Here is a 23346-nt window from a genome sequence, read left to right as displayed (position 1 = left end):
ACTGAGACTGAGAGACTGAGACTGAGACTGAGAGAGAGACTGAGACTGAGACTGAGAGTGAGACTGAGAGTGAGACTGAGAGAGAGACTGAGAGAGAGACTGAGACTGAGAGAGAGACTGAGACTGAGAGAGAGACTGAGACTGAGAGAGAGACTGAGACTGAGAGAGAGACTGAGACTGAGAGAGAGACTGAGACTGAGAGAGACTGAGACTGAGACTGAGACTGACTGAGACTGAGACTGACTGAGACTGAGACTGACTGAGACTGAGACTGACTGAGACTGAGACTGACTGAGACTGAGACTGACTGAGACTGACTGAGAGAGACTGAGACTGAGACTGACTGAGAGAGACTGAGACTGAGACTGACTGAGACTGACTGAGAGAGACTGAGACTGACTGAGACTGAGAGAGACTGAGACTGACTGAGACTGAGAGAGACTGAGACTGACACTGAGACTGAGAGAGACACTGAGACTGAGACTGAGACTGAGACTGAGACTGAGACTGAGACTGAGACAGGCTGAGAGAGGCTGACATGGGCATACTCTTTTCAGCAGCCATAGGGGTACTAGTAAATAAAGTCCAAGACTATTTCCTTATGTGGAAGAGTAATGTCTCCAGCAACTTAGATTTTACAATTGTAAATCCGTCATCCTTTTACCCAGGCCAATTTCCAAATTATAATTCTGCTCTGGGTTTCAGTAATGTGATCTATGGAGCTCTGAGCTTAACTGTTGTGATTTGAATTGGTAACTGGTCACCCACATGCTTTAGCTCTGGCACCTATTAAACATAAGACTATATTGCTAATGCAATTAATATTTTCTAATGCAGTGCTTGTGATGGTTAAAAAGAAAACTGACAAGTTGTGACGTTTGTTACATCTCCTATTCCTTAAGAATGAATATTTAACGCTTTGAGTTTGCTATTTGATCATGCATTCATAAGTCGTAACGTGCATGGTGACAGCTAAATGTTATTTTAGACACAATGATAGTCTGCTAGTGCATAGATCCAATGATTTTAGTGTGAGACAAATGGACCTCCATTATTATGTGGTCCCATTGTGAAGGCAAGTGCAGATATCTGGAACCAGTACCAGAAATGAAAAGTAATTTCTAGGGAGTGATATGTAATGTTATTGTGAGAAGTTGGCCTGATATATGATGCTCACTAGTTCTAGTGATCACCTTGTATCAGTCCAAACAACCCTTATGGTGATTGGTTGTAAGTCAACCTTATAGACCAGCTATCCTAATGGTAGCATGGACAAAGCAGTCTTAGGCTAAACTCTTTTGGCATGTGAAGCCAGCTGTTTTACCACAATATAACCCCTTGAATACCAGATGAAAGGACACCACACAGGTTGTTATGAAAATAAACAGTATATGTATTAATAACAACACCTCTGAACTCTTTATGAGGTCAGAGGGCTAAGCACATGACAATCTCTTAAGAAAAATACGATAAGTTGCACAAAATTACAATGGTGCCCTAGGGGCACGACAAACCATATACTAAGTAAGTGGAATGTGAAAGTCGATAAAAGGAATGGAGCTATCCAGAGGCTGTAGGATCGTTGGGACCACGCTACACTAACACTAGGTAAGTAATAGGAGGCCCACGGGACGCGTGTGCAGAGTGTGAACTCACACGCGAGATGCGTAACAACGTCTATGGACAGTACAGTTCAAGTTAAAGGTGAGTACGGACAATCCTGACTAGGTAGGACTAAAACGACTATGGAACTGGACACTAGGACAGTTCGACTACCCTTGAGCACCGAAATGCTCTTGTTACCTCACCCACGGGCTGCGGGTGCATAGGTGCCAAAGTGTGTCGGGTTCTCGCGTTGAAGTCAATGGAGCCTGAAAGAAAAGATGCTGCAGGCGACCAGGAGGAAGATGTCCGGTGCGATCCAAGGGTGGATCGGCGAAGAAGAGGACCTGAAAGCAGAGGGGACCGTGTTCAAAGTCACTAGCCAGTGACCGGTGTGGAACCAGGAAGGAACCAGGTGCTGTCGTTGCGATCAGGTGAAGAGTGGGCGCTTGACTCTGCAGCCACGTGGACCAGGAGGTGTATTCGACAACCAGGATGGAGGCACGAGCTGTCCCACGCAGGCTCTCGCTGTCGGCGGTGTCGGATCCGGAATTGGAGTCAACAGGCCTTGGCAAAGGCAACCCACGCGGTGAGTGGAAAAGACGTCTGGTGCGGACTAGGAGAGTCCGGGGTGCCCCTCTTTTGGACGGGACCAAGGGCCAGTCTGGAGCAACCAGACCAGCAGCAAAGATTCAAAGGTTCGTCGTCTAGGAGGCCACTAGCCAGCCGGCAAGTGACCAGTCAACGCGTTGAGCAGCAAACAAGCAGAAGGGCCCCACGCAGATCTCGTGGATGCTGGAGGGCTGATCTTCGGTGCAGGGGCTGCTCGGGGCTGGGGCTTCTCAGTCCCCAAAGCACTTGGTCGAGTTTTCCTCGGGAGTCGTGCTGGAAGCGAAGTGCAGTTTCTTTCAAGATGGCCGGTCCCACGTGTCTCGTCGCACCCATGAATCTCAGCTGTGCTGCAGATGTAGGTTGAGGTCGGAGAGGTCTGGGAATCCGGGTCTCGTCGGGCTCTGAAGTCTGGATCCTGGAAGGAAGACGACAAAGGGAAGCCGCTGGATGCTTGATGGTGCCTGCAGTTTGCAGGGTGGACACTCCTTGCCCACAAGGGAGATTTCTTCAGTCTTCTGTGGAGCAGAACGTCGAAGTCCAGAGTTTCCTCTTGTAGAGTAGTTCAGGATTAATCTAACTTGGAATGGGACCAGCTCCTACCTTTATCCTGCTAAAGGGGGCTGCACTACTGACTAGGTCCCTCCCCTGGATGGGACCAGGAAGGGGGATGGTTACACCCCCTATCCTTTGTCCGGTTTCCCGCCAGAGCTGGGGCTGGAGTGCCCCAGCAACTGGTTTGAACCGGTGTATGCACAGGGCACCTTGTGTGCCCCAGGCATGTCTCATTCCTTTCAGGCCTATCCTCCCCAATACACAAAATCCTGTCTGGGGTGGTGCTAGCACCTCCCAAGGCAGGAAACCCTTTGTCCAAGCCTCCCTCGCTGGAAGGACTCCCAGCAGCAGGAGGTCAGACTTGTGTCTGTGGTGGCAGCATCCATTTTGTGATGCCAAGGCACGAGTTAACTTTAACCGGGGTTTTCAGTTACATACATGTCGTGTCCCTCTATAAGGGTGGAATGCTAGCCCCGTCGCCAGAATTGGCGGGCGGGGGGGTAGTATTCCAAATCGTATGACACCTTACTCGACATGTTTTGATAATGTTATACCAGAGTTAGCATTTAACCGCGAGGTTGATAATGCACTTAAGAGTATATGGTATAGCGTTATCATGGAAACAGCTAAAGGACTTGGTTCCGAAAGCTGTAGACAGGCTCAGCTCATGCCAGAGCTCCATCTCACATAATTCCAAGCCCTCTGCCTTTAGGATTGATAAGGCCTACCTTAGGAGTGACTGATAGGAGGATATCTGTCCATTTTTAGGGTTAGATATAGGTATACTATATCTATAGCAAAGGGTGATTACACCACCTTGCCCCAGCTGTCATGCAGCCAGTTGTGTCAGTTTTAGATGGCCAGCCAGGGGTGGCATAATACATGCTTCAGCCCCTGGTAGGCCCTGGGTACACCTATGCCCTGGATACCTAAGGTATACTGTACAGGGACTGATAAGGTGGCCCAGTACCAATTGGTAAATGCACCTAAAGTACATGGTTGTCAATTTAGAGAGAGAACAGCTAGGCTGTGGGTCTGATTAGCAGGCCCACAGCCAGGGAAAGTCGTAAACCAGTGAAGCAAAAAGCAAAAATCTGGGGTGACCATAGGATTGAAGACCCCACTCTCCTACATAACCCCCCCCCAAACTTAGGGACATTAAACTAACCTTGACCAGGTGAGTCTTCCTGTTCTAAGTGGAAATACCTGGAGAGACCATCTGCATTGCCATGGTCAGTCCCTGGTCTGTGCTCCACTGTAAAGTCCATCCCCTGTAGGGAAATGGATCACCTAAGAAGTTTGGGGGTTTCACCCTTCATCTGATTTAGCCATAAGAGGGGCTTATGGTCGGTCTGAATCTTGAAGTGAGTTCCAAACATGTATGGCCTCAACTTCTTCAGGGCCCAAACCACAGCAAAGGAATCCCTCTCAATAGCTGACCAACGTTTCTCTCTAGGGGTCAGCCTTCTGCTTATAAAAGCAATGGGCTGGTCATGACCATCAATATTCAGTTGAGAAAGAACATCTCCCACACCCAACTCAGATGCCTCTGTTTGGACAATGAAGGTTTTGGAGTAGTCAGGACTTTTGAGAATAGGTGCAGTACGCATGGCCTGCTTTAGGTCATCAAATGCCTACTGACAGCTAACTGTCCACTGAACTTTCTTTGGCATTTTCTTGCTTGTCAGGTCATTAAGTGGTGTCACAATGGACCCATAATTCTTGACAAACTTCCTATAGTAACCAGACAGGCCCAAGAAAGCTCTGACCTGTGTCTGGGTGGTTGGAGGAGCCCAGTCCTTTATGGCCTGTATCTTGCTCTCCAATGGTTGAACCTGGCCTCCACCCACAAGGTGGCCCAGGTACACAACCTGACTCTGCCCTATCTGGCACTTGGTGGCCTTGATAGTGAGGCATGCCTTTTGCAGGGCCTCAAACTTTCCTCAGGTGGATCAGGTGATCCTCCCAGGTGGAGCTAAAGACAGCAATATCATCTAGATATGCGGCACAGAAGTCATCCAACCCAGTGAGAACTTGGTTCACCAACCTTTGAAAAGTGGCAGGTGCATTTTTCAAACCAAAGGGCATCACAACAAATTGGTAATGACCTCCTGGGGTAGAAAATGCTGTTTTAGCCTTGGCATCCTCAGCTAACCTGATCTGCCAATAACCAGCTGTTAGGTCAAATGTACTTAAGAAAGTGGCAGAAGCCAACTTGTCTATCAGTTCATCTGCCCTAGGTATTCGATGGGCATCTGTATTAGTGACAGCATTGAGACCCCTGTAGTCTACACAAAACCTCATCTCTCTCTTACCATCCTGGGTGTGAGGTTTTGGCACTATAACTACAGGACTAGCCCAAGGGCCCTCTGAGGGTTCAATGACTCCCAATTCCAACATCTTTTGGACTTCTTTCTTTATGCAGTCCTTGACGTGGTGAGGTTGCCTGTAGATTTTACTCTTGACAGGCAGATTGTCACCAGTGTCCACCTCATGTGTGCACCAGTTTGTCTGACTGGGGGTCAGTGAGAACATTTGTCTGAAGGATTGAAGAACCTGTTTACAATCCTGTTGTTGATGTTCAGAGAGGCTGTCAGAAAAGACTACACCATCTACTGACCCATCATCAGGGTTCTAAGTGAGCAGGTCTGGGAGAGGGTCACTCTCGTCCTCCTGCCCCTCATCTGTGGCCATGAGCAAGCCCATGTCCTCCCTGTTGACAAATGCCTTGAGCCTGTTTACATGAAGCACCCTATGGGGGCTCCTGGGAGTTCCCATGTCTACCAAGTAGGTGACTTCTCCCTTTTGCTCAATGATGGGATGGGGTCCAGACCACTTGTCTTGGAGAGCTGCTGGGGCCACTGGCTCCAACACCCACACCTTCTGTCCTGCATGGTACACAGTTAGGACAGCCTTTTGGTCATGCCAAGCTTTTTGAAGTTCTTGGCTGGCCTCAAGGTTTTTGGATGCCTTCTCTGTAGGAAGGTAGAACCCTGACTATGGTTGCCCCCAACTTTTTGCCTGGTGTTTTGCTGGTTTTCTGACTTAGTTGACCTGAGGCCCTGCTATTCAGGACCTCAGGCCCACTGCTCTCTCTCTGTAAAATGGATTCCATGTACCTTAGGTACATATCTAAATTGGATACTGAGCCACCTTATCAGTCCCTGTACAGTGTACCTTAGGTACCCAGGGCATAGGTGTACCCAGGGCCTACCAGGGGCTGCAGCATGTATTATGCCACCCCTGACTGGCCATCCAAATCTGACACAACTGGCTGCTTGACAGCTGGGGCAAGGTGGTGTAATCACCCTTTGCTTTAGATATAGTATACCTATATCTAACCCTAAAATGGACACACAGATCTCCTATCAGTCACTCCTATGGCAGGCCTTAACAATCCTGAAGGCAGAGTGCTTGGAATCGTGTGAGATGGTGCTCTGGCATGAGCTGAGCCTGTCTGCGGCTTTCGGGATCCATCCCTTAGCCGTTTCCATGATATCGCATACCATATACTCTTAAGTGCATTATAATCCTCGCGGTTATGTGCCAACTCTGGTATCGCTTTATCAAAACATGTCGAGTAAGGTGTCATACGAATTGGAATACTAACCCCTCGCCAATTCTGGCGACGGGGTTAGCATTCCACCCTTCTAGAGGGACACGACATGCATGTAACCTATAACCCGGTTAAAAGTCAGACAGAGCCTTAGCATCCACAAAATGGATGCTGCCACCGAGACACAAGTCTGCCCTCCTGCTGCTGGGAGTCCTCCCAGAGCAGGAGATAAGGACAAAGGGTTTCCTGCCAGGGGCGGTGCCAGCACCGTCCCAGACAGGGTTTTGTGTATTGTAGGTAGGCAGGGCTTTAGAGGAAGGTGACTGCACGTGGCACCCCGGTGCTCACTGTGCATAGGCTGGCTGGAACCAGTTCCAGGGTCACTCCAGACCCTGTGCTGGGGAAAAGCCCGCCAAGGAAGTGGGTGTAACCACCCCCCTCCTAGTCCCACCCATAGGGCAGGACTTAGTCGCGTGCCAGCCCCTTTTTACAGGATAAAGGTAGGAACTGGCCCCCTTCCAAATCAGATCATCTTTGAATCCTGAAACTACTTTCTGCGAAAGGAACTCAAGACTTCTTCCTAAGATTTCTCCCTTGTGACTAAGGAGTAGTCACCCTGCATCCGCAGGCACCATCTAAGAACACTGCGGTCTGCTGCAAGTCCTTCCTCCGGAATCCGACTGCCCAGCTCGACGAGAACCGGCTTCCCTGGCACCTCTGACCTCTACCCACCTCTACAGCCCAGCTGAGAACCGTGGGTGCGACGAGACCTCAAGGGACCGGCCATCTGCAAGACTGCACGACTTCTTTCCAGCAAGCCCGCCGAGTGAATTCCTGGTGAGTGCTTTGGGGTCCGAGAAGCCCCCACCCTGAGCAGCTCCAGCACCGAAGAGCAGCCCCCCAGCATCTCCACGATCTGCGTGGGGCCCTTCTGCTTTTTACTGCTCACCGCGTTGTTTGGCTACTAGCCCGCTGGCTTGTGGCCTTCCTGACGACGCCCGACGACATTTCTGCTGCTGGTCTGGTTGCTCCAGACTGGCCCTTGCTTCCCTCCATCGGAGAAGTACCCTGGACCCTCCTGGTCCACTCAAGACGCCATTTTAGGTCCACCGCGTGGGCCTTGCATTTGCCAAGACTTGTTGCCCAATCCTGGGTCCAGCGACGTCGACAGCAAGAACCTTCGTGGGACAGCTCGCACCTCCATCCTGGTCGCCGACAACGCCTCCTGGTCCGAGAGACTGCAGAGCCCAGCAGCGCCCACTCACCTGACTGCGGTGACTTCGCCCGGTGCCATCCTGGTGCCCACTTAATCACTGGCTAGTGATTCAAGAACTTGGTCCCCTCTGCTTTCAGGTTTTCTTCTCCCTTGATCCAGGCTTGGATCCATCGAACTTTTCTTCACTGGTCGCCTGCCAGCAACTTCTTCCTTCCAGGCTCCTGGTCCGGCAACGAGATCCCCGACGTCTTTTCAGACCTATGCAGCTGCAGCCCCTGGGCTAGGTAACTTCGGCACTTCGGTGTCCCAGCATAGCCTCACTATCCTAGGGTCAGGATCCACTGTCGTTTTCATCCTACCAGGTCGGGTTCGCCCGTGAACACTAACTTTGCATTTACTAGCTCCCATAGACTTTGTCCCGCATCCCGCGTGAGAGTGCACACTCTGCACCCGAGTCCCCTGGGCCTCCTAGCAGTAATCTAACGATTCCCTAGTCAAGTCCTAGCGATTCCAAAGCCTATTAGTACTGTACTTACCTGCTAGTAATTTCGCATTCCACTTTTTAAGTATATGGTTTTTCGTGCCCCTCGGGCATTTGTGTATAACGTGCTAACTTAAGTATTTTCGTAAGAGTTTTGTTGTGTGCCTAGCACCCTGTCCTCATAAAGAGTACAGGGTTGTTGTGATTCTAATAAATACACTGTTTATTTTCATAACACTTGTGTGGTGTCCTTTCACTGGGTGTTCAAGGGGTAATGTGATGGTAAAACAGCTGGCTTAACACGCCCTCTAGAGTCTTAGCCTTAGACTGCTCGTATCCATGCTACTAGGATAGCTGGTCTATAAGGTTGACTTACAACCAATCATCAATAAGGGTTGTTTGGACTGATATATAGTGATCACTAGAATAGTGAACACTGCACATCAGGCCAACTTCTCACATTCTCCATGTACTCTGCCATCCTGGAGCGGAGACCAAGTACATAGTCCACTATGTCAAGCTTAGGCTTTTTGAGAGGTAACTCCCATCCTTCCTTCACAAGACATAGGGGTCCTCTTACAGGATGTCCAAACAGAAGCTCATAAGGACTGTAACCAACCCCCTTCTGTGGGACCTCTCTGTAAGCAAACAGGAGGCAGGGTAAAAGGATGTCCCATCTTCGCCTAAGCTTTTCGGGTAACCCTTTTATCATCCCTTTGAGGGTCTTGTTGAATCTCTCAACAAGCCCATTGCACTGTGGGTGATAGGGTGTGGTAAATTTGTAATTTACTCCACACTCCTTCCACATTGCAGTCAAGTATCCTGACATGAAGTTTGCACCTCTGTCAGAGACAACCTCCTTAGGAAACCCCACTCTGGAGAAAACTCCAATTAGGGCCCTGGCCACAACAGGAGCTGTAGTGGTCCTAAGGGAAATAGCTTCTGGATACCTGGTGGCATGATCCACTACCACTAGTATAAATCTGTGCCCAGATGCTGTTGGGGGGTCCATTGGTCCAACAATGTCTATCTCCACTCTCTCAAAGGGTACCCCCACCACAGGTAGTGGTATAAGGAAGCCTTTGTTGTGCCACCTGATTTGCCACTGGCTTGGCAGGTGACACATGAGCGACAAAACTCTTTAGTGTCTTCAGACATATGAGGCCAGTGAAAGAGTGGGGCAAGCCTGTCCCAAGTCTTGTTCTGGCCTAAGTGACCTGCAAGGGGAATCTCATGGGCTAAGGTGAGAAGGAAACCTCTAAGAGACAAGGGGATGACCAGCCTTCTGGTAGCACCAGGCTTGGGGTCTCTTGCCTCAGAGTATAGGAGTCCATCTTCCCAATATACCTTATGGGCACCTGTAGCAGTCCCTGCAGCCTCAGCAGCAGCCTGCTGTCTGAGGGGTTCAAGAGAGGAACAGTCTAATTGGGCCTGTCTCAAGTCTGCCCTGGAAGGTCCCCCTGTCCCAAGAAACTCAACCTGATCAGGTTCAAGCTCTTCTAGGACAGTTCCTTCTGGGGTCTCTGGGTCAGCCTCCTGAGAGGGCTGATCCTCAACCTGAGGCAGGGGGAAAGGCTCTGCCTTAACCCTACCATTCCTTCTCTTGGGTAGTGTCTGGTCCATTCTTCCAGGATCCAGCACTTGTTCAGCTGGGCATTTCTTGGCCTGTGACCTAGTCACAGCAAGGACATGTGAGGAGAGACCTAGCATTTCCACATGAGTCCTATACTCCACATCTGACCATAAGGAGGATTCCAAATCATTGCCCAAAAGACAATCTACTGGGAGGTCTGAACTAACTACAACCCTTTTGAGGCCAGTTACCCCTCCCCAGGAGAAATTAACAACTGCCATACTGTGATTGGTAGTGACATTGCTTAGCATTGGTCACTAGGTAATCTGCACCTAGCATGATCTGGTCAGGGTCCACAAATGTTGGTGTCACCATAGTGACACTGGCACATGTGTCCCTGTAGGCCTGAGCCATCTTTCCATTAATTAAAGGCGTTTGTATTTGCCCAGAGTACTAGGACTTACAGTAGGGGTCATATACATGTCCCCAGTACAAACAAGAACTGCCTGAGTAGGAATTCTGACTAAGTCAGAACCCACCTCAGTTCCCAGGGTTAACCCAACTATAGCCTTGGGAGGTACACTACCACTACTAACTGTACTAGGGGGTGCAGGTGTCTTAGGGACAGTAGTGGTAGGAGTTTGGCCTTTCTTGGTGCACTCACTAAACCAGGGAGTCTTACTTTTACAGTATTGGCACCATGGTTTCTTAGGACCATCATTCTTCTTCTTTTGGGAATTTTGGGACCCACCCTCCTTAGGTTGTTTGGGCCCTGTTGAAGACTTCTGGTCATTTTGCTTATTCTCATTACCCTTCTGGTCTGCTTTCTTCTGGCCACCACCATGGTTCTGGTTCTGCTGCTTGACCCTTGTCCTGACCCATCTGTCTTCCTTCTTTCCCAATTCTTGGGGAGAGGTCAGATCTGAGTCAATCAAGTGCTGATGCAACAACTGATTCTGACAATTATTTAAGATTTGCTCTCTCATAATTAGATTATACAATCCTGTGTAATCAGTAACTTTACTTCCCAGTAACCAGCCTTCCAAAGCCTTAGTGGCACAATCAACAAAGTCAGTCCAATCTTGAGCCTGAGTTTTCTGGGTGTCTCTGAACATTAACTTGTACTGTTCAGTGGTTAAGCCAAACCCATCAATCAGAGCAGTTTTCAAGACTTGGTAATCATTAGCATCCTCATCTCTAACAGTGAGGAGCTTGTCTCTACCTTTACCTTCAAAGGAGAGCCACAATATAGCTGCGCACTGACTCTGGGGTACCTGCTGTACTTTTCAGGCTCTCTCCAAAGCAGTTATCCACTTGTGGATATCATCTCCTGTCTTATAGGAGGGCACTATTTTACTCCGGTTTCTGGTATCAAAACCCCTTTCTCTATCCCTAGGGATATTGCTGCCACCAGTGGAGACTACCCCACTCAACTGTTGCTCTCTAGCAAAGGCAAGCTTCTCTTTGGCCAGGGCAAGTTCTTCCCTTTGGATCATCAGATTAGCTTCCTTCATCTTTGCCTCATGCTCTCTCCTCTGAGGGGAAGACATCCTTCTCTGAGCAGATGCATGAGAGGCACGAGAGTGCACAGATCTATTGGAGTCCCTAGAATGAGATCTATCTCTTCTAACTCCATAGTTAGGCCTGATTAGGTTCAGCACTGGGGGTCCCCCAGCTCCTTCCCTATGTAGGTCTAAGTTGGCCCTTGTGAGTCTGCTGACTATGACAGAACCTTTGTCTGCCTCATCCCCAGAGGGCTCCTCCTCCTCCTCATCTACATCTTCTGTTTCAGGGAGATCTGGATCACCACGAGTACCTTCTAAGGGGGGCATGCTGCTATCTGGATTAGAGGGGTCTGTGTTAGCAGCCCTTCTGGCATCATATGTCTCTAAGAGACCTAACAGAAAAGGAGTGGTAGGGTTAGAACCCTGTTTCAATTTCCTGGAGGTACACAATTGTCTCATCTCCTGGAAACTGAGAGCTGCATATCTGGAAAGGACCTGTGGAGGGTCACTAACCACTAGGGGAGTCTCTGAAGACTCTCCATGGGTAGACATGCTTTCTAGTGAGGTGTAAGTGATGCACCTACCTACACTATGGGTTTCCCTACTGATCCCTTGCTAAGAGTTGTAGTCAGGGTGTGCTAGGCCCTTTCTACTACAACAGCTGGTTCAGTAGAACTCAGAGTATTTCTAAGCTTGTTATATGTACCTAGAGTACCTTATGTGATCTTTCAAACGATATTTCAAGATTATATGTGGTAAAAACAACAGCAAGCTCAAATCCCAACTGCTGCACACCAATGTGAGAAGTTGGCCTGATATATGATGCTCACTAGTTCTAGTGATCACCTTGTATCAGTCCAAACAACCCTTATGGTGATTGGTTGTAAGTCAACCTTATAGACCAGCTATCCTAAAGTTAGCATGGACAAAGCAGTCTTAGGCTAAACTCTTTTGGCATGTGAAGCCAGCTGTTTTACCACAATATAACCCCTTGAATAAGGACACCACACAGGTTGTTATGAAAATAAACAGTATATTTATTAATAACAACACCTCTGAACTCTTTATGAGGTCAGAGGGCTAGGCACATGACAATCTCTTAAGAAAAATACGATAAGTTGCACAAAATTACAATGGTGCCCTAGGGGCACGACAAACCATATACTAAGTAAGTGGAATGTGAAAGTCGATAAAAGGAATGGAGCTATCCAGAGGCTGTAGGATCGTTGGGACCACGCTACACTAACACTAGGTAAGTAATAGGAGGCCCACGGGACGCGTGTGCAGAGTGTGAACTCACACGCGAGATGCGTAACAACGTCTATGGACAGTACAGTTCAAGTTAAAGGGAAGTACGGACAATCCTGACTAGGTAGGACTAAAACGACTGTGGAACTGGACACTAGGACAGTTAGACTATCCTTGAGCACCGAAATGCTCTCGTTACCTCACCCTTGGGGTGCGGGTGCATAGGTGCCAAAGTGTGTCGGGTTCTGGCGTTGAAGTCAATGGAGCCTGAAAGAAAAGATGCTGCAGGCGACCAGGAGGAAGATGTCCGGTGCAATCCAAGGGTGGATCGGCGAAGAAGAGGACCTGAAAGCAGAGGGGACAGTGTTCAAAGTCACTAGCCAGTGACCGGTGTGGAACCAGGAAGGGACCAGGTGCTGTCGTCGCGATCAGGTGAAGAGTGGACGCTTGACTCTGCAGCCACGTGGACCAGGAGGTGTCTTCGACGACCAGGATGGAGGCACAAGCTGTCCCACGCAGGCTCTCGCTGTCGGCGGTGTCTGATCCGGAATTGGAGTCAACAGGCCTTGGTAAAGGCAACCCACGCGGTGAGTGGAAAAGACGTCTGGTGCGGACTAGTAGAGTCCGTGGTGCCCCTCTTTTGGAAGGGAGCAAGGGCCAGTCTGGAGCAACCAGACCAGCAGCAAAGATTCAAAGGTTCGTCGTCTAGGAGGCCACTAGCCAGCCGGCAAGTGACCAGACAACGCGTCGAGCAGCAAACAAGCAGAAGGGCCCCACGCAGATCTCGTGGATGCTGGAGGGCTGATCTTCGGTGGAGGGGCTGCTCGGGGCTGGGGCTTCTCAGTCCCCAAAGCACTTGGTCGAGTTTACCTCGGGAGTCGTGCTGGAAGCAAAGTGCAGTTTCTTTCAAGATGGCCGGTCCCACGTGTCTCGTCGCACCCATGAATCTCATCTGTGCTGCAGATGTAGGTTGAGGTTGGAGAGGTCTGGGAATCCGGGTCTCGTCGGGCTCTGAAGTCTGGATCCTGGAAGGAAGACGACAAAGGGAAGCCGCTGGATGCTTGATGGTGCCTGCAGTTTGCAGGGTGGACACTCCTTGCCCACAAGGGAGATTTCTTCAGTCTTCTGTGGAGCAGAACGTCGAAGTCCAGAGTTTCCTCTTGTAGAGTAGTTCAGGATTAATCTAACTTGGAATGGGACCAGCTCCTACCTTTATCCTGCTAAAGGGGGCTGCACTACTGACTAGGTCCCTCCCCTGGATGGGACCAGGAAGGGGGATGGTTACACCCCCTATCCTTTGTCCGGTTTCCCGCCAGAGCTGGGTCTGGAGTGCCCCAGCAACTGGTTTGAACCGGTGTATGCACAGGGCACCTTGTGTGCCCCAGGCATGTCTCATTCCTTTCAGGCCTATCCTCCCCAATACACAAAATCCTGTCTGGGGTGGTGCTAGCACCTCCCAAGGCAGGAAACCCTTTGTCCAAGCCTCCCTCACTGGAAGGACTCCCAGCAGCAGGAGGTCAGACTTGTGTCTGTGGTGGCAGCATCCATTTTGTGATGCCAAGGCTCGAGTTAACTTTAACCGGGGTTTTCAATTACATACATGTTGTGTCCCTCTAGAAGGGTGGAATGCTACCCCCGTCGCCAGAATTGGTGAGAGGGTAGTATTCCAAATCGTATGACACCTTACTCGACATGTTTTGATAATGTTATACCAGAGTTAGCATTTAACCGTGAGGTTGATAATGCACTTAAGAGTATATGGTATAGCGTTATCATGGAAACAGCTAAAGGACTTGGTTCGGAAAGCTGTAGATCGGCTCAGCTCATGCCAGAGCACCATCTCACATAATTCCAAGCACTGCCTTCAGGATTGATAAGGCCTGCCTTAGGAGTGACTGATAGGAGGATATGTGTCCATTTTTAGGGTTAGATATAGGTATACTATAGGTATACTATATCTACAGCAAAGGGTGATTACACCACCTTGCCCCAGCTGTCATGCAGCCAGTTGTGTCAGTTTTAGATGGCCAGCCAGGGGTGGCATAATACATGCTTCAGCCCCATGTAGGCCCTGGGTACACCTATGCCCTGGATACCTAAGGTATACTGTACAGGGACTGATAAGGTGGCCCAGTACCAATTGGTAAATGCACCTAAAGTACATGGTTGTCAATTTAGAGAGAGAACAGCTAGGCTGTGGGTCTGATTAGCAGGCCCACAGCCAGGGAAAGTCGTAAACCAGTGAAGCAATCCGCAGTCGTAAACCAGTGAAGAAATCCTTCTGCGCTGCTTAGGAGAGCTGGAAAGCCTCGAAGACGCCGACTTCTTTCTTCTCGACGTCGAGCGTCGCTTCTTCGGTGTCAAACGTAGCCTCTGCGACTCCGGCGTCGAACGCCGCCTCCGCGACGTCGAGCGCTTCTTCCTCGACGCCGACCTTCGCTTCCACGACGAACATGCAGTCCTCAACGATGAGCGTCGATGCTTCTTCGGCGCTGACCGTTTGTCCAAGGTCCTCGACGTCGAGGAGCCTCTCGACGCCGACAGATCACTCGACGGAGAACGCCAGTGTCGCTTCGACGGCGAGCGCCTGTCAGTCCTTCTTCGACGTCTTGACGCTGACGACGATGACGCCGTCGGCGGTGACTTCGACGGCGGCCCACCCAGGCCTTTCGACTTTGACTGCTCTCGCCGTCTCGACCCGGAGCCCCGGGGAGATGGGGAACACACCGTCGTCATCCCTGTCGACGTCGTCGAAGCAATCGACGGAGACTAGGACCGTTTGCTGGGTTTCCTGCCTCTGGGGAGCCCCCCAGAGGCCTCAGCAGAGGCAGAGGGAGAGGGAGTCTTCCCAGCCTGCCCAGACCCACCTGCAGCCGTCTCTCCTCTAGGCCTTGGAGCCTAATCTTCAGCCTGTCCCTCAGGGTCCTTGTTGAAAAGGTCTGACAGATGTCACATTCTTCAGGGACATGTGCTTCAGGGAGACAGAGGATACAGACATCGTGTGGATCAGTCTTGGCCTTGTTCCTTCCACATGCTGGGCACTTGTCGAAAAGAGCAGGCATTTTAGAGCCCTAAAAAGCCTGAACAAACACACAGGAGTGAAGGGAAACACCAAGTACACAAACTGAAACACTTTTAAGCAAAAAAGTGCACAGAATTACAATAAACCCTTCAAAAAGGGAGAGCTCAATGCACCAGGGTCCTGACAGCAGGAGCCGAAAAAAAACTGAAAGTAAAAGGGACCTGCAGTGCATTCTGGGATACTGGGAGACGTTCTGGAAAGTTCTCTTAAAGGCACAGTATCCTATTTAAGCCACATAATGGCAGCCTATGGGGCTTGTCTGTCCATGCCTTCCTCTCTATCATTCTAGAGGCTTTTACTGGTAGAGGCAAGTTTTTCTGTAGAAAAAACTGGGCAGGCTGTGCTGTTTGTGTGGTTGTATTTGGTGGAATTTCTAGTTGAAGTACTGGACAGTGTAGCCCGTGGATATAGGCTGCATTATTTGTCTTTAAATTCTCTCTTAAGTGTCTTTGCAGTTCTGCATTTTTTGACAACTTAAGAGATTATTTTTGATTGCCGGGGTCCACGCACATGAGCGGGACTATTCACTAGATTATGACTATAACAGAGATTCCCCTACTACAGAACTGGAGTTACAGGACAGAAACTACTCCTAAATGGTGATGCCGATTCAAAAGATGTAATGTCCATTTTGGAAAAGCTGACATATCTAAAAGAAACACGTTATGATATATTCCTTACCTTAGAATTACCCCCAGGCGTCAGACTGGATCTGGAAAGTTTTTGTCAGCAGTACCCCTGTGTGTCGGTAGGCGTCGTCGTGTGGCTCCGCGTGCGTCGTTGGCGCCGGGAAGACGTTGCTGGAGGTACTTAGATGCATACACACGCGCTGATGTCAGTGCTTTCTTTTCCTCGCCAGCAAGCGCAGATCCGGGAAGAGCTAGTACCCCCGTCACTTTTTGACTGAGTTGTGCCAACGGAGGTAGACCGTTCTCACAACTCTGTTTATCTTTTGTCTCACTACTCATAAGGCAGCAGAGTTGAAGGTTTTCTGTGTTGTTTTTTTGTTGTTTTTTGCCTTTGAATGGCTTCTGTATTCTAATGTTTATCAACAGAAGCCATAAATAACTATTCCGTCAGATAGCTTATGAGTCATTCACTAATACTTACATAGTTTTTACCACTTAACATAAAGGCCTAAGTGTTATAATGGGGGACATAGTCCCGTACAAAAACATGTTGATGGTAAATCCCACCAGGCAATAAAAATCCATGAAATGAAGATTTCTGGACCCAAACTTTTATCACTAATGATGATCTTCTCTTTTGCAGACTGGATATTCCAAAATATGAGGATTTAGTTCTTGCACCTCGGCTCATTTGTCCAATATTTATACCTGTCTCCCAACTCGTTCACGTCCTTTTAATTTCCAAAGGCTCCTACTTCCCCATAAACTTACTGTCCTCCTTCCTTGGTCTTTTTCATTCCTTTCTTCATAATATTTTATGTTTTTGTGCACTTTTCTCAGGGTACCCATTTTTATTTTCCTTTGTGTTTGAACATGAACGTCCCCTTTGTGATAATCTCAGGTGATTTTGCCTTCATACCTGTGTTGCACAAATTAGGTATCCTATGTGTTATATTGACAGAGTGTGTTTTTTTGTGTTCTTTGTTAGGTTGATTCCTTGCAGGCCCATGTGAAGGAAAAGTCTGATGAATACAATTTGCTGCTCTTGGGAAAGGAGCAGCTGGAGCGAGAGATTGTGGAACAGAAGGAAGACATTGAGAAGATGGCTTCTAGGATTGAGCAGCTGGAGCTGGCTTTACTGCTGAGTGAAGAGGCAGAGAAGAGATGCAGCCAGCTGGAGCAGGAGTTGGTTCAAATGAGGAGTGCAGAGATGGAGTTACTTCAGGTACTTATCGAAGTTAAACTAGCATGCATACTAAATCCTACAGTAGGAAGAAGCAGGTCATTGAGCAACGGAAGCTAGGACTGGCACTGCTTATTCTTGCATATTATGATTGTGAAAGTGTATAGTTTTTGTGTAATGTAACTGTTGAAATTAAATTTAGCATGAAGATACTGAAATTGCTGGTTAGTGACACATTTATTTTTCCTTAACTCCGTTTTAATAAATTAGTGTTTAATATTTTTACTGATCAAAGGCATCAAAACAAGTATACCAATCAAAGCAATATTTACCATACATTATTAAAAGGTAGGTGTACTGCCTTCGACATCCTTTCCATAGAAGCTATGATGATTTTTTTTAAAGTATGAAAAATTACCATCTCACTGTATAAAAAAAGTTTCTGATTTTTACACCAGGTTTCGTAGCAACATCTCACTATCCAAATCTCCAAGCAATCTCACACTCCCCACGCCTTCACTTCGAGAAAAGTCCTGGGAACCTTTGCTGAAACAGTTTGTCTTCTTCTACGATCACCAAAGGTACACATCGGGAAACCTAGGGTGTCATTCCTCTGGCACTTTGGGTTTATAGGGACCTGCCTTTTTTCCTGGCAGCTGCACAAGAACTCTTCTGCTGCCACCACAGTGAAGGTTATGAAGATCTTTAAAGACTTTCCAAGGCCTCATGGGGTGGTTCCTTACCTAGTAGATATTTGCTTTGGGCTGCTCTACCAATTGGTGAGAAGGGATGCCAGGCAAGGGCCGCTTTCCAGATGAACAGCCGAGCAGGACCATGGAAGGCTCTAGAATTTCATGCGGTCTACTATTTCACTCACATAGTCCTCCATTAATGAGCTTTATACTTTAGAATTTCCGGGTCCCTGGCACACTGATCTACATGGGTAATTTAGCCTGTTGCACCTGGTGGTGATCCCCAACCACCAATACCACTCCCCAATGGTCTTCTGACCAACCGAATTAGGTAATTCATAGTTCTTTGTCTTTCCTTTAATGTTTTTCTCAACATTTTCATTTTGCGGGACATCCTGACAGTACCTCATGCCACCGTCGGGTAGTCTTTTCCTCAAGGCAGAGTCCGCTTTTCCCGCAAAGTTGTGTCACGAGGCAGCTGGGCTGATGAATCTACGAGGTAGGCTCCTCCTCTCGGGGTTTGATACATAACAGCTATCCTCATTCTTCAGCCGGCACATTCTATTTACTCCAGACATTCTACAGTTTTCGTAGTATGGGTCATTCCAAGGTTGTCCTTTCCTGTAAGTAACCCAGCAATCTGTGATTCAAACTGTTGAGCTTTCATAATTCCTATCTTTGGGCCATGTTTTGTGTAGTATCTGACATTTTGTTCATCCATACCAAACTGGGCAAGCCACAGGTTTTGTCCTGTAGTGCAAACAAGAAAGGAATCGGGCTGTGTGGTCCTGGTCAGGAAGACCTTAAAAAAGCCAAAAGGGACGGGGTAATGATTCAGGCCCAATATGACATCATTGTTTTGGAGCTTTTAAAATTGGCCCCATTCCTCTGACCATTTTGCACTCTTGATACCGCCTTGTGACTGTTAAGGGTTGGGACATGGTAGAGGGGTGACAGTGGGCCCCTTTCAGTGTTTGAAGCAGAGGGCAGCATCAGTGATCTCCTCTTACCTTCTGTCCAATTAGACTGACGTGTGTGACTTGGGCACAAGGCAATCTCTATCTGGAGTGGCAACTTAACCAGGGCTGCAGCTGTGCTATGTTGATTGAGGGGGTGGATTTAGGTGGAGAGATTTGCTATGGGAGACCTCCAGCAGTTTAAATTAGCCCAATCATGTGAGGCATGACGCTAGCATGTTAATTTGAAAGAGATGAGAGGGTTGTCCTCAGTGCCGGCTTGAGTTAAATTCATTGTGACATACTGCACAAGTTAAGCAGTGTCAAGGCCCTGCTGAGCTACTCCTGATTCATATGAAAAGATGGTGAAGACTGAGAAGAAAAGCATTTTTTACCCCAGAAAGGGGTGCCTCTAACAAGGGTAAACGAGCAGAGTAAACAAACTTGTCCCAAGGTGACAGCTCTGCACGCTGACATTACAGAGAAATCCATGGTAATTAAATCTGCAATAAAGATGCTGGGGGGCCAATTACGAACGCTTGCAGGTAGTGTGCAGAGTGCTTACCATAGCAATAGACCTATCACGACTTTCAGAACTTTAAGCACAATGCATTTGAGGAAATTTAAGATGTACAAAAAATTTAAAGGCTGGACAAAACCTTCAGAGTGGTACCCCTCTTCAGACTCTAGGACTCCATTGCATTTTCATGAAGTGTCATTAACGATGGAGATTTCTACCACGTTGGCAGACTTGCTGGATGTGCAGGAAGTGGTTTGCGATGTTAGTCTCTCCGGAGGTTGAGATCTACAGTGGGTGTTACTGTTATGGCCAGTGCTTACGTCAGAAGGGAGACTGAGCCTGTAACCAGGCGAGGTCGCCCCCACACACCCCTGCTACTGCCCGTTTTGCCTTCTTGCCTTCGTTACCTTCATCTGTGCCTTCATTTATGCCTTCGTTTTTACTCTTCGTTTTTTCCCCCCCAGACGACCCAGCCGCCGCCGCTGAGCCGCACTCTGGCCTTAGCTTCCCTTCGTTTTTTACCTTCTCTTGTGCCTTCTTTTGCGCCCTCACCTGTGCCTTCGTGTTTGTTCATCATTTTTTCCCCCAGGCGACCCAGCCGCCACTGAGCCGCCCTCTGCTCTCCTTTCCCGCCGCTGCCTCCTTGCGGCCCCGCCCCCCTCCTGCCCATTCGCCGCCCCCGCCACCCACCTGCTCCTCCCTCCCGGCTCCTTCTTAAGGGAACCGCACAGAGGTGCAGGGAGCGACCGCTGAGCCTGTAACCAGGCGAGGTCGCCCCCACACACTTCTGCTACTGCCCGTTTTGCCTTCTTGCCTTCGTTACCTTCATCTGTGCCTTCATTTGTGCCTTCGTTTTTACTCTTCGTTTTTTCCCCCCAGACGACCCAGCCGCCGCTGCAGAGCCGCACTCTGGCCTTAGCTTCCCTTCGTTTTTCCCCTTCTCTTGTGCCATCTTTTGCGCCCTCACCTGTGCCGTCGTGTTTGTTCATCATTTTTTCCCCCCGGGCGACCCAGCCGCCGCTGAGCCGCCCTCTGCTCTCCTTTCCCGCCGCTGCCTCCCTGCGGCCCCGCCCCCCTCCTGCGCATTCGCCGCCCCGCTCCCGCCACCCAGCTGCTCCTCCCTCCCGGCTCCTTCTTATGACGCCCATGCATATGCGCAGCGTTAACGAGCAGCGTTGACGCGCAGCGGGCGCGCCAAAGGCAAGCCCGTCTGCGCCGGTCCGCGCCTGGATCGTGCCCAGCGCCAGGACCCCTGGTCCCCGACGATGCCTGCCCACACGACGGACCTACGATGCCGCCAACCTCAAAGCACTCAATACCGGCTGGAACCCCGCCTGCTGCCGGGCCACCCCGAAACGCATCCACAGACCCTTCACCTGTCAAGCCTGCCGATTCACATGCCTCCGAACCTGCACCGCACCCGCCAAGCCAAATACCAGCAGCAACCACCTCAAGTGCATCCTGCTCAACACCCGCTCCGTCCACAGACACGCCGTGGAACTCTGGAACTTCCTCGACACAACATCACCAGACATCGCCTTCCTCACGGAAACCTGGATGAACGTCTCCTCAGCCCCCGACATTGCCATCGCCATCCCGGACGGGTACAAGATCATCAGGAGGGACCGCGTCAACCAGACCGGAGGAGGCATCGCCATCGTCCACAAGAACACCATCCACATCACGACCAACGCCAACGACACCTTCGCCGCAGCCGAGCACCTCCACTTCCAGATACACACCGACCCAAAGACGACCCTCAGAGGCACGCTCGTCTACAGACCCCCGGGACCACGCACACAATTCAGCGAAGACATCGCGGACCTCATCAGCCCGCACGCCCTCCCCTCCCCCGACTACATCCTCCTAGGGGACCACAACTTCCACCTGGAGAACAACAAGAACCGCAACACCGCCGCCCTGCTGGACAACCTCGCCAACCTCGGACTCAAGCAACTGGGCAACACTCCCACCCACTACGCCGGCCACACGCTTGATCCCGTCTTCTCATCCAGCAAGCACATCACCTTCAGCCACTCCACCGGACTCCACTGGACCGACCACAGCTGCGTCCACTTCAGCTTCAGGAGAACCACGACCCACCACCACCCGCAACAGGTTCCTCACAGGAGCTGGAGCAAGATAACCGCCGACCAGCTCACCACCTCCCTCAGCCAGAACCCACCCGCCAGCACAACGGACCCCAACGAAGCAGCCCGCAACTTCACACAGTGGCTGACCGCCTGCGCCGACAACCTTGCACCACTAAAGAACCCTCCCAGCAGACCTAGAAGCAAGAAGGCCTCCTGGTTCACCGACGAACTCAAGGACTCCAAGAAGACCTGCCGCACCCTCGAGAAAGCCTGGCTCCTCGACCAGACCACTGACAACATGACCGCCCTCAAACAAGCCACCCGCAAGCACCACCAGCTTATCCGCACCACCAAGAAGAAATCATTGAAGGAACGACTGGACAACAATGCCCACGACAGCAAGGAACTCTTCAGCATCGTCAAGGAGTTCTCCAACCCCAGCACCGGCAACGACATCACTCCTTCACAAGATCTCTGCAACTCCCTCGCCTCGTTCTTCCACCGCAAGATCGCCGACATCCACAACAGCTTCGGAGCACCATCCACGCACCCAACGTCGAACCAACGCCCCCCACCGCCACCCTCCGCACCTGGACCACGGTGACCACCGAAGACACAGCCCGCACGATGAACACCATCCACTCGGGATCTCTGACCGACCCCTGCCCCCACCACGTCTTCAACAAGGCCGACTCCACCATCGCACCCCTACTCCGGAACATCATCAACACCTCCTTCAACACCGCCACCTTCCCAGAGAGCTGGAAGCATGCCGAACTCAGCGCCCTACTGAAGAAACCAACAGCGGACCCCACCGACCTCAAGAACTTCCGCCCCATCTCGCTCCTCCCTTTTCCTGCTAAAGTCATCAAGAAGATCGTCAACAGACAGCTGGCCGCCTTCCTCGAGACGAATGGATCCCTCGACCCCTCGCAATCCGGCTTCAGAGCCAACCACAGCACCGAGACCGCCCTCATCGCAGCCACCGACGACATCCGAGCCCTGCTCGACAACGGGGAAACTGCGGCCCTCATCTTCCTGGACCTCTCTGCAGCGTTTGACACTGTCTGCCCCCGCACCCTAGTTCAAAGCCTCAGCAACGTCGGCATCAAAGAGAAGGCACTGTAGTGGATCATCTCGTTCCTCGCCGGTAGAACACAGAGAGTCCGCCTCCCCCCGTTTCGATCCGAGGCCACCGAAGTCCTCTGCGGCGTACCACAAGGATCATCACTCAGCCCCACCCTCTTCAACGTCTATATGAGACCTCTTGCAGCCATCGCACGCCAACACAACCTCAACATCATCTCCTACGCCGACGACACCCAGCTGATCCTCTCCCTAACCAGAGACCCCGACACCGCCAGAACCAGCCTACACGAAAGGATGAAAGACATCGCAGAGTGGATGAAGAACAGCCGCCTGAAACTGAACTCGGACAAGACGGAAGTCCTCATCCTGGGACCATCGCCCTCCACCTGGGACGACTCCTGGTGGCCCCCCGCCCTGGGCACCGCTCCCAAGCCAACAGACCACGCACGCAACCTGGGCTTCATCCTGGACTCCTCCCTCTCGATGACCAGACAAGTCAACGCCGTCTCCTCATCATGCTTTCACACCCTACGCATGCTCCGCAAGATCTGCCGATGGATCCCGACCGAAACCAGGAAGACGGTCACCCAGGCACTCGTCACCAGCCGACTGGACTACGGAAACACCCTCTACGCCGGAACCACAGCCAAGCTACAGAGGAGACTCCAACGCATCCAGAACGCCTCCGCCCGACTCATCCTGGACATCCCCCGACGCAGCCACATCTCCGGCCACCTGAGGGACCTGCACTGGCTCC

At 50.4% G+C, this 23346-nt stretch overlaps 1 protein-coding gene across 6 annotated transcripts in view; it reads left to right on the top strand.

The window, feature by feature from the left end:
* PCNT (pericentrin) overlaps positions 1–23346 on the top strand; it is a 1333356-nt gene that overhangs the window by 606832 nt on the left and 703178 nt on the right. For all 6 annotated transcript variants that reach the window (XM_078681435.1, XM_078681433.1, XM_078681434.1 and 3 more), the window contains one exon: positions 17045–17281. In XM_078681435.1, coding sequence (XP_078537561.1) covers positions 17045–17281 — 237 coding nt within the window. The remainder of the gene's footprint in view (positions 1–17044; positions 17282–23346) is intronic.

This window comes from Lissotriton helveticus, chromosome 3_1 (genome assembly GCF_964261635.1).
Source record: "Lissotriton helveticus chromosome 3_1, aLisHel1.1, whole genome shotgun sequence".
NCBI lineage: Eukaryota > Metazoa > Chordata > Amphibia > Caudata > Salamandridae > Lissotriton > Lissotriton helveticus.
This window is presented reverse-complemented; position numbering and strand designations above follow the sequence as displayed.